Source organism: Python bivittatus, unplaced genomic scaffold (assembly GCF_059951505.1).
Source record: "Python bivittatus isolate LINGU-HERP-01145 unplaced genomic scaffold, Pbiv_v1 ctg000850_np1212, whole genome shotgun sequence".
In the NCBI taxonomy this organism is placed as follows: Eukaryota; Metazoa; Chordata; class Lepidosauria; order Squamata; family Pythonidae; genus Python; species Python bivittatus.
The window spans coordinates 63,783,238-63,795,391 of NW_028277112.1; the positions used below are offsets into that span (position 1 = coordinate 63,783,238).

The following is a 12,154-nucleotide window of genomic DNA, read 5'->3' on the forward strand; positions in this document are numbered from 1 at the left end:
AGTGCAAAGGCAAGTTCATGTTGCTTTTCACCATTCATTTCAGTGTGTGAGCTACACGTCCACACAGACTGTGCCCCATTTGCTTGCAGTGATTGCCGTCAGTGCCATCAAGACGGTCATCAAAATCATGTAAGTATACTTTTAGCTTGTTACATTTTTGCGTTTTTACCGAAGTAGCACAGCATTAAATATTATCCACAATATGCTGTGCGAGAAAGAAAACTAAACCAAGAACAAAAAGAAAACAGAAAAAAAAGGAAAATTGCCTGTGACTGTGCATGCGTTTGTGTGTCTCTGTGAATTTTATGTATGTATACGTATACATAAATGTTAAACGCTGTCGTAAAATATTATTAATATGGTTAATTAATGAACATGAATTTCAAGTAAATTTCCCGAGCTCTTTATTGTTGTGTTAGTTTTTCAGCTGGATCAATTTCCCATGCCCTTAAGTATCACTGATCCAATGAAAAATGCATCTTAGTTTTTCAGTGTTTTGCAGTAACAAATTTGGTAGATAACAAGAAAAATGGAATTAATATGTATGCATTAGGTTATATGAACAGTAAATCACCATTGTGAAAAATTATTGAGCAATGTTGCCAAAATCTTTGGAGACTTTTGACCAAAGGAAATAACTAGTAGAGCATTGCTACTAAAGTGGTAACCAATTTATTTGGATACCCTGTTAACATCTAACCTACAATCTATACAATGATAGTTTGATTTAACAGATCCTCTTTTAGCAGATTTCAGATGCAACAGATAGAATTTCCATCCAGCCACCCCCTTGATATAGCAGGAATGTCCACTGCATCTGAAACAAACACAAAAGAGCTACATTAAATTTTCCTTCTTTGCATTGATCAGTGTCCTTTGCATAATGATGTCATTAATCAGATAAGGTAAATTACATCATTCTCATCTGTTTATGCTATTATGGAAATGGTATAAATCAATGCAAATGACATAATTTGTATTTAATTAATATTTGGGAAGAACAAGCATGAATGATGCATTAAATCAAGATTTCACTGTATAGTGTAGTTTTATCAGAATTTAGTGCCTCTTGGAGATTAGGTCTCCAAGTTCAGATAGGTTCTATACCTCAGAGAGCTCCAGTTAAATTCATCGAGTGCAACTCCCAACTGCACCTTCCAAGTTTTACTGAGTTTTAAAAAACAAATATGTTTAATATAACAGTTCTATATAATATTGAAGAGATTCACCAGATTTTAAATGAAGGAGGCATTCGTTGATTTTCAGATGTTATTTATGGCCGTAATTGATGAGATCCTGTCAGCTTATGAAGGAATGGTTGAACTCGATTCAGTTGAAATAAATTGGGCTTATCAGCATTCCTTTTCCAAAATCATTTTGTTTTGCTTTGAATAACATGGGTAATAAATTTGCTTAGAGATAAAGCAAAATCTTTCTTCTAGATCTTTAGCATGTAGATGAATAGCTGGCTATTCAATATAGATCCTGTGTCTTGAGTTTACTGAAAGTATGTTTACCTTGACTTTCTGTATGGTCTTAGATTCTTCTGATGTGATAATATAACTACATTATCAAACTTAATGCCTTGTGGGTTTTAAAAAACTTGCAGCAATAATACTAGTAATAATAATTTATTACATTATATGCTGTTCAACTCCCAGAGACTCTGGGCGGTTACTCTGATAAGAAAGGTAAAGCTTTCTTTGACTTGAGTTCAACTCCTGATGACTGCTGGGACCTGCCTATTGTGTTTTCTTGGCAGTAATACAGAAATAATTGGCTACTGCTTTCTTCTGGGTTTTTTTTTTTTTTTATATTTCCTAGTGTAGCCTATTGGGTAGTTTCCCATCCAAGTACTAACCAGATTTGACTCTGTTAGCTTTTGGGGCAAAACATTACAGTGCACTTTAAACATAATTATTATGATTCTGCTCCTCTTTATAGGATATGTATCACCATCACTGGAGGGAGGGAAACCTTCCGTCAGGCTCACGATGCAAAGTCTGTAAGAAAACCTGTGGCTCTTCTGAAGTGCTCTCGGGTATGAGATGTGAATGGTGTGGCATCCTGGTAGGTATATTAAGGCTTAGGCAAGTCCCCAAGGAAACATAGAATAAATATATACAAAGAAAAGAACGTTGTTCTCCAAAAGATCATACAATAACACTTTGTATGAAAAAAACCCCACTATATAGAAATGCACATTAAACTGCAAAGCATCTGCTATGGGAAACCATCATTACCTATGTGGTGGTCTCTAGATTAATAATAAAAAAATAGTTATGTAAACTGCACAGAAGGTATTTGTACAAATACAGCAAGTATATCAAATAAAGTTAGAGATTAAATGTTTAGCCTTCAAAGGCAAAGCATTTGTTCCTTCTGAATGGCAGCATGAAATAGAGGATTAGAAAACTGGAATTTGGTTTGAGGTAGAGAAATAATCCAGTTATTTGCACCATTAGAACCTAGTGAGCAGGAGTGATTACAGGGCATGGTAAAAGCAGTGAAGATGGTGCCCACAATGGTGTGATTGAACCTCTGCCACCTTGGCCTTTTTGACCACACCCTGTGGATACCCCTGTAGCTGACAGAAAAATGTATTAGGAAGTTGTGGCAAAGTTGCAGGATACAGGTGGTCCTCAGTTAGCGACCACTCGTTCAGCAACTGTTTGAACTTACGATGGCACTAAATGAGTGGTACTTATGACCAGTCTTTGAAGTTCTGGCCATCTCAGCATCCCCGCGGTCACATGATTGCACTCGGCAACTGGTCTGGGTTTCCAACTGTTGCAGCATCCCACGGTCATGGGATCGCCATTTGCGACCTTCCCTGCCTGCTTCCCACAAACAAAATCAGCAGGAAGTTGGAAATTGTGGTCATGGGAGGTCTCTGCTTAAGGACCAACGGTGATTCGCTTAACAATAGTAACAGGGACTGCTGGAACTACTGTTGCCAAGTGGTGCAGTCATGTGATATTTTGCTTTACAACCCTGTTGCTTAACAACGGAAATTCCAGTCCCAATTACCATTGTTGAGCGAGGACTACCTGTACCTCATTCACTTTTACTCTTAAAAGAAGACTTTACTGAAATTTCACCTGAATTAAGTATTTTTTCTTATTCTACTGTCAGAACTATAAACCATCCAGATACACACAAAAAATCTTTTTGTGCTGTGGAGATCAAGGAAGAGAAGACGTTTGGCTAATCTTTTATCTTAATTAGCAAAACAAGAGATAGAAAACATTCTAGCAATCAGTAACAGTGCTTCCAAAATTCCAGTATGTTCTCTTCGTTACTTATTAAATCAAATTAGTTGCAGAATTGTCAGCTTGGCTTATTTGTGTGTGTGTGTGTGTGTAGTTAATAAATCTCTACAGAAGGGTAAAGGTTCTGCTAGTTGTACATGGGGTTCCATTTGAAAACGCGAGAAGGAAAAGACAAATTAAGGCTTTTAAGAATAAGAAAAAGTAATAAGAATGACCAAGAGAATCAATTTGGTGTAGTGGATAAAGCAACAGGCTAGAAACCAGGAAACTCTGAGTTCTAGTCCTTTGGGCCAGTCACTCCCTCTCAGCCACAGGAAGAAAGCACTTTAAAAAAATGCTGCCAAAAAACCTGCAGGGACTTGTCCAGGTAGTTGCCAGGAGTCAAGACTGACTTGAAGACATACAGACATGCAAAAGAGATCTGATATCATGGAGTATAACTATAGAATAAGAGTAGACTTAAAAGCAACAGATAAGCATTAGCTGGTATTTCTGATGGTGCCAATACTTATTTTATAAAATAATGGAAACATTCTTGCATCCAAATGGTTTCCCATTCTTTGAAATGGCATTTTGATTTCTCTAACCCTAACCCTCCACTGAAAACAGTTTGGGGCCCTGAGTATATAGAAGTTCACATGATTATCAAAGCTCACATGTAGATCTGGATTTGTGAGAAACTTATTAATAGTGTCTGTTGTCACTATGCCTAAGAGGATGCTGAATAATACTGAAAATATAAGTGCTCTTATGTCTGAGCTGCATGGCAGTGTTTTGGAAAAAAGCACTAACTTTGTCAAAAAAATCCCACCTTTTCTATTGGCTGTTTTATCACTGCCAATGTAGAGTATCACAAACTACAGGAGACAGAACGTAATTGCTGCAATGTCTGGCCACCTGACACAACTTCTTGAGAACTTGATGTTGTGTTTTCTATAGGCTCATGCTGCTTGCTATGTGATTGTGCCTCCAGAATGTACTTTTGGAAGATTAAGGAACATGATTCTTCCCCCCAATTGTGTGCGATTATTTTCTCGGAACTTCAGTAAAATGCACTGTTTCAGAATATCAGAAAGCATACAAACAGAGCCAGGTAAAGTTCAGAATGTGTCATGTTAAACTGTTTAATTACAATTGTTTTCTCTCTCTCTGTCTCTCTCTTGTATTCACACTATTATGAAAAGCAAATATGAGTTATTATTAAATAACTTATTATTATGGCTTGATTTGGTCTACTATAGGTAGTCTTTGTTTAGCAACCACAATTGGGACTGGCAACTTGATTGTTAAGCAAAGTGGTCGCTAGGTGAAACCGTGACTGTTTACAATCTTACTTCAGATTTCCTTTGCTTTACAGACCTGCGAAGGTAGTAAATGCGGGCACTGGTTGCAAAGTTACTTTTCATCCTCTTCGTAACTGCAAATGATCGCTGTCCAAGGCAGTTGCAAAACAAGGGCTACTTGTAATGTGTTATCTCTATTCTGGCAAATGATCTGGGGATTATTTTTCTTCTGAGGGTTAGAAATATTGATAGGTTTGTAGGTATTAAAAAAGTATGAGTTGAAATGGCATACCCAGTTCAAAATATCAAGAAACTATGGTTTTGGGGGGTTTTTTGAATTCATTAAATATAAAGAAATGCTCTAACGCTTTACTGGGAAAAGATGATGATGACGATGACAATCTAAACTAATATTTAAGCAAAGTAGTAAATCGTTATAAAATTGTAAACTTTTAGCTTATCAAAAATTGTGTAGCACAGCCTTCCTTACCTGATGTCTTCCAGATACGTTGAAACTACAGTTCCCATAATTCCTAGCCAACACACCTATTACAAATTTGTAGGGAAAAAAAGAGGCCATTATAGCACAATATGGGATAGATTTGGTGATCGGACAAATATGCAAACTTTTTTCCCCTATGATTTATTTGGTTGGGTTATCCTAAAAAAACACTGTTCAGAGTCTACAGCAATATTTTGCTGCCCTCTACAGTATATCTTATACCAATATTTTCATTTTCAGGAATATTTATTTATTTTATTTAGCAAATTTATATAGCCGCCTGCCTCACAAATGTGACTCTGGATGGCATACAGCAACACAGTTAAAAACAAATATAAACTATTAAGAACCAAACATAAATAAAAAACCAAGATTGTGGGAGAACAGACACATTCTCAGCACAGCACCACTGTCTTGCAAGCTCCCTGTTCCCATGGGATCCCCAAGGCTGCTGGACAAACCATGTTTTAAGAGCTTTTTGGAAGGCTGGTAGGGATGGCATTAACTTCACCTTGGGGGGGGAATGATGTTCCAGAGGGTGGGAACCACAGCAAAAAAGGGCCTATCTCCTGGGTCCCATCAAATGGACCTCCTTGGCAGATGGGACCCATAACATACCCCTCCTGCTAGACCTGATGGGATGGGTAAATGACAAATAAAACATCTTTGAAGTTCAGAAGCAGTATGGGGGCAAAGCAATTTCCATTCTGCCTATAAAGATCTTTTACGGAAAGCAGAGTGATGGTCTAGATGGATCTTGGACAGACTCTCAAGTCAGATCATATTCTCTTTACGGCATTATATATCCTTCTCTAATAAAGTGCTTTAAAAAAATTATTCAACCCTTTGCTAACCCTGGAGAGCACTATACTTTAGAACTTTTGGAAATGGTGATTTATCTGGTTTTCATTAAATGCAAATGCATTTATGTGATCATGAAGATATGATAATTTTTTTAAAAAACTACAGGTATCTTTCAGCATGAGTTCAGGGACTTCTGATTTGTGGGGTCTCTGCAATGTGTGTATTCTATTAAGCGGCGTCTTATTGTAGTCTCCATAAATATAATGCCGCCCTTAACCATGGTTTAGGCTACAGTCCTTAACACAGAGTGATTACATATTGCTAAACAATTGTGTTTTGGGTTTTGACTTTGTATGATATATAAAATTGAAGTTTTAATATTTATATACCATAACTTATGGTTTGTATATAAATCAGGACACTGTGAATTACTAAACAAACTATGTCTAATACAAACTATGATTTAGCATAATCCATAAATCCAGAAGTCCCATTGAGCTAAGGGGCCTGGTTCATTCATAACGCTAAAGAATAGATGTTGTAGCCAGTCTTGTAACTGGCTTGATTGCAATCTCTTTTTTCTCCTTTGTAGTTTGCAAAACAGCATAGTTCACTCTGTCTGACCTATCCCTGAAAGTTTGGAAACTGTCCTGTTGGAAACTTTTGTTTTAGAATTGTAATTTAATTGTAATAATACTTATACATTTACACATATGAAATATTATACATTTATAAATATAAAATATTATAAATTTGAAAATAAATTGGAGAAACATTTTCCCATAAATAAAAACGTGATATTATTTAGACAAAGAGATAATGCATGTAGAAGTACAGGTTTTGGGGAACAATATGAAAGTTATTTGCCAGTCTAGTTTACAAGCTGGTATTCCTTAGAGATCTCCTACTGAAGTAGTAACCCAATCTGGCCCCCGCTAGGGTTTTGTTCGTTTGTTTATTTGTTAAGTCAGAAGTTGCCCCCTGAGCAGGGTCTGTTTTATGCCCTAAGAAAATAAGGGCCATAAAGCTCTGAAACTAGGCCTGATCAAGTAGTGCTAATCTTCCTTTCTCCTCATCAAAATCCTAGAATTGTCTTTTTTCCTTTTTTGCTGTTTCTTCTGGAAAAAGAGAGGTGAATATATGTAAGTTTATGTAGTTGTATACTTCTAGACGTAGAAATAAAAATGGAAAATCTTATAATTATTGCATTCTCACCAAAGCATTGTAGTAGTATTTAAGTAGCAGAAATATTTTCTTATTTGAAAAGATTATTTAGTTTCCAGAACTAAATCCATTAAACTGCAAGCCGTTTAAGATATTCCAGACATGGTGTTCTGGGTGTCTGTCACTGGTGCTTTCTGTGGCTTCTCAGGTTTTGATAGAAAACTCATTGCAAACTACCACTTCCGCTTTTTTCCCCTTTTATTAAACAGATAGTGTCCAGTTTCAGTGTTCCAGCCAAACTTGGCAAACATAATTGATAACCTCTTCCTGCAGCGGTTTGAGATTTGACACTGCAGTGGGAATGAACTTTTTTCTCTCTGCTCGTGGTTTCTCTAACAGCCTATATGTTGGCAACACATACTTGTTAGTTTAAAGCATATGTGCTTTCTCTGTTTCTAAATACTCTAAATACTAATACTTAGAATTAAGAAAGGGCTTAAAGATACTGGTCAGTAGTGCCCCCTCTCTTAGGTTGGCAGCTGACTTTTCTCAGTCTGGTAACACCTTCCATCATCTTCAATCTTTAAGGCAGTGTTTCTCAACCTTGGCCATTTTAAGACAGGTGGACTTCAGCTCCAAGAATTCCCCAGCCAGAATGCTGGCTGGGGAATTCTGGGAGTTGAACTCCATCCATCTTAAAATGGCCAAGGTTGAGAAACACTGCCTTAAGGGATTGGCTGTGAAGGGTAGACTATATCCTGTGCGATCACCTTCTCTTTAGGTTTTTGGTGGGCCTTCCCCTGGCCTGCCGTCCTCTGCTTTCTACTCTTTAGGCTACAAAGGAAACATTTCCCAACCCATTACAGATTTACCAGCCACCATTTCTCTTTTACCCACAGCCAATCATCAGTGGACACCACTGCCTAAATCTATCTTAGTTGCCAACTGTTACACCTCCATCCCCGTTTACTCCCAATTCTTCTTTCCCAGATTTTCTCTAGTAATTTAACACTCCTCCTCTGAGGCCAGCTCAATAGCCCTTTCTCCTCCTATGGGAACATTATTCTATGAGGAACTAAACTAACTTTGCCCAAGAATTATGTTTGAGTTTCTGCATGGATACGGGAACTCCAATAGGAAGCTGAATGCAGGTTGTCACAATGTCATTTTATTCTTCATAAAAATAATAAATAAAATGTAATAAAGATGTTCCAAGAACAGAATGTTCCAGGGTTGTTTGATGAATTTTGCACATCTGTGCTATGAAACAGTTTCATTGAGGCTGTAGAGATTTTTATTCCCCCAAGGACATAAGTACCATTGGTATCCTGCCTCGTAGCAGTTTTCATTATGTAATGAATTATGTAAATGCAAGAAAAGGAATATCAGGAGTCATTTTTTTCTGTATACTGTAGTGCCTTTATTTATTTATATATATCAAATTTGTCACCGCCCATCTTGTTGAAACTGGGCAGTTTACAGAACAATTAAAATCAATTAAAATTATAATATACAATAATCTTAAATAGATAGAAAATAAATAGATCCAAGGATCGCAGTTAAAATTGGCAGTCACTCAGGGAGTGTCATCGAGGTCCCAGCCACCCCTAGGATTGGATAAGATTGTGGTCACCCCATGCAAGCTGGCAGAGCCAGGTCTTTAATCCTTTCCGGAAAGCCGGGAGGGTAGGGGCGTGCCACAACTCTGGGGGGAGAATATTCCAAAGGGTGGGGGCAACAGCAGAGAAGGCTCTCCTCCTGGGCCCCACCAGCTGACATTCTCTCTCTCGCTGACGGGGTCCGCAACATGCCTTCTCTACCTGAGCAGGTGGGACGGGTTGATGTGATGGGGGCGAGACGGTCCCCCCAGGTAACCTGGACCCATGCCATGTGTATTTTTAAAGGAAATAACACTTTGAATTGGACCCAGAAGCAGACTGGGACCCAATGCAGTTTGCTCAATAAAGGTGTTATATGTGCCATTCTTGGGGCACCTAAGATTGTCCATGTGGCCGCATTTTGAACCAGCTGTAGCTTCCGGATACTCTTCAAAGGTAGCCCCATGTAGAGTGCATTGCAATAGTCTAGCCGAGAGATGACCAGGGTGTGAGTGACTGACCGGAGAGCCTCCTGGTCCAGAAAAGGGTGCAACTGATGTACCACATGAAGGTGGGCAAAGGCCCTCCTAGCCACAACTGCCACCTGCTCCTTGATCAGGAGTCATGAGTCCAGGAGGACCCCCAGATTACGCACCGGGTCTGTCCGGGGCAGTGCAACCCTGTCCAAAACCAAAGATGGTGAATCCTTGGATACAGAGGGGCCTCCAATCCATAGCCAATCCATCTTACCAAGGTTCAGCTGAAGCCTGTTGTACCCCATCCAAATCCCCACAGCCTCCAGGCACCACGAAAGGGTGGCCATGGCATCACTCACCTCACTCGGGATGGAGATGCATAACTGGGTATCATCTGTATGTTGATGATACCTCATGGCATGGTGGCAGACGATCTCACCCAGCGGTTTCATGTAGATGTTAAAAAAGATCGGAGAGAGTACTGAACCCCGGAGCACCCCACAAAGGTTTAAAATAATACATTAATTCTGTGCAATCTCCATATAAAATATAAATTTCTCAATTTTCCTTTCTACAGACGATGATGATGATGGTGATAATTCCACACAATTATCACTAAAAGAATCCCAGGTTTCAGCAGATTCAAGTAAGTGGCATTTGATACTCTCTCCAGAGCACAAAGGTTTACAAAAAGGCAATATGCAGTTTTTTACTGTGCAAAACTTTCAGTCCAAAGTATTAGCAAGCGGTTGGTGCAGAGAGTCAGGAAGAGGACCTTGATAGAAATATGCAGGAACTGTTACCTAGGCAAAAGGAGCTGAAGCGTGTTTTTTTTTTAAGTCCAAACAATAAGATAACATTTGGAAGCTGCTCAGGCAATGCCTCCCTGATTCACTGGAGTATGAGGAGGAGGACAAGGTACAACACAGTCAGACTTGTAAGATGTTGTTGTTATAGCCAATCTCACTGGAAGTAGTTTTAGCCTTTCTTGGAGGTGATTTTCTTGTCTAGCCTACTAGTACAGCTGACAGTTAGCCAGCTCTTGTTGTGCAGATACTCCCCAGTTTAAGAACAAGTTCCATTCCCAAGATCTGTTCCTAAGTCAAATTTGCATGTAAACCAGAACAGTATTATTGTATAATACTGTATAAGTAATATTGTGTAATTAATTCAAACCATTGTGTATTTAACTCAAATTTTGCTACAATAGGCTCTGTTCTTAACTATGGGTCATCTGTAAACTAGGCGTTCTTAACACAGGGACTACCTGTAATTGACAACATTATAATTAAACAATGACTAATTCAAGTTGCTTGTTTGAGTCATCAATTTAAAGTGTTTGCAGTGCAGGTTCTTTGAATCATTAGCTTTTCGTTATTGAATATGTACATAACAATATGTGTTATAAAATTAAAACTGCTAAATTAACATGAATTCTGAATTAAAATATGTACCTGATTTAAAAAAACATTTTTTTTGCTTTTTTACAAGTCCACCAGAGATGATAAAATGTCCCTTCTTGTGTTCATATTTCCAACATACATTTGAAGTGCCTTTATACATTTTAGATAATTTTTATGGTGAAAAATACCAGTGATACATCATTTTATAAACATTTTCTTTAAGATTATAATACAATGTAATTTTCAGTCCTTTCAACCACATTTTCTCCCATTTTTCCATCTGTATGTTATAACCAAAGTTTTTAGCCCATTTTATCATACAGTCCTTAATTTGTTCATCTTCTGTCTCTAGTTTCAATAAGAGTTTATACATCTTTGCAATAACATGTTCATCATTAGTACATAATTCTGCTTCGAATTCAGTCTTATATTCAAAACTATAAGTCCTTTTATCTATTTTAAATCTTTCTTGTAGTTGTACATAGGAAAACCATTGACACATATATCCTTCTCATATCAGATCCTCTCTTGTCTTTAATTTAAAGTCCCTTTGAGAAAATTCCAATACATCACCATAAGTTAACCATGTATGTTTAGTGACAGTTAATTTTCTTAAATGGAAGGTGCTCTGAAAAGATTTCTAATTTGTCTGGGTAGATTATGAATGCACAGAATGGGGAGTGCAGAGCAAGGGGAAATCTTACTATGCAAGTGGAATTCTATTTAAGGATGTTGGATTCCACCTTAATGTGGGAACACTATATTGCATCTGCTTAGTAAGAACAAAGATTTGTTAGACCTAGCACATTCATTTCTGAGTAGACATGTAGTTCTTCACTGATATGTACAGTAGTTCCTTCTGGAACAAGTTTCATAATCCTTTGGGTTTAGGGCAGTGCTGTTCTTTCTTTTCCTGAAATTAACTGTAGGTTTTCAGGCTGAAATGCAAATCTTAATCTATCTTAATTATGGGAGAAGTCTGATGTCCAAAAATCAAAGGTTGTGTTCTCCGAGAAATTTATATTTAAAAGCAACTTTGTAACCAGCATGTTTTAAAGACCTTTCTGATACCTTTATGATTAAATATTCAGATTATACTGAATATTTAGCAGGATTTAGTATACAGAATTTTTAATATTATTAAAAATTTAATAAGTAGGACATAAATTAACAATCTTATGGACTGAACCCTAAAACATTGAGAAGCTAATATTCCTATTAAGAAAGACTTCACTCAACATTTTTATTGCTGATTCACAGTATGTTTTTATTGATTTTATGTTTTATTTTTAGATGAACAATGTTTAGTGCATATGCTGTTGGTTTTAGTTATTAAATTCTGTGTGTTTCTGTTTTCAGAGAATTCTAAAGTATCTAAAAATGTCAAATTACATTTTTGGAGGCTTATTTTACTTGTATTAATATTTCTTTTGTCCGTGGGGCCTCATAAACTTTGTTCTATTCCCTGAGCTATAAAATAGAGTTCATAGCAAGGAATGTTGAAGATCATCTTGGTTTTGTCAATTTTATAAGCTTTTTCAAATTGTGCAGTGACTCATTTTTTTGGACTGTGTAATAACAAATTATTACTGGCCTTAGGATGATGAAAATGTAAGCAAATAGTGTCTGAAAATGACAAGTGGGGATGACTG

The 12,154-nt window shown here is 37.2% G+C and overlaps 1 protein-coding gene across 1 annotated transcript in view; it reads left to right on the plus strand.

The window, feature by feature from the left end:
* Nucleotides 1-12,154, plus strand: part of DGKQ (diacylglycerol kinase theta) — a 101,475-nt gene that overhangs the window by 42,092 nt on the left and 47,229 nt on the right. The window contains exons 4-7 of the mRNA XM_088130186.1: nt 44-129; nt 1,945-2,070; nt 4,212-4,365; nt 9,677-9,745. Coding sequence (XP_087986312.1) covers nt 44-129; nt 1,945-2,070; nt 4,212-4,365; nt 9,677-9,745 — 435 coding nt within the window. The remainder of the gene's footprint in view (nt 1-43; nt 130-1,944; nt 2,071-4,211; nt 4,366-9,676; nt 9,746-12,154) is intronic.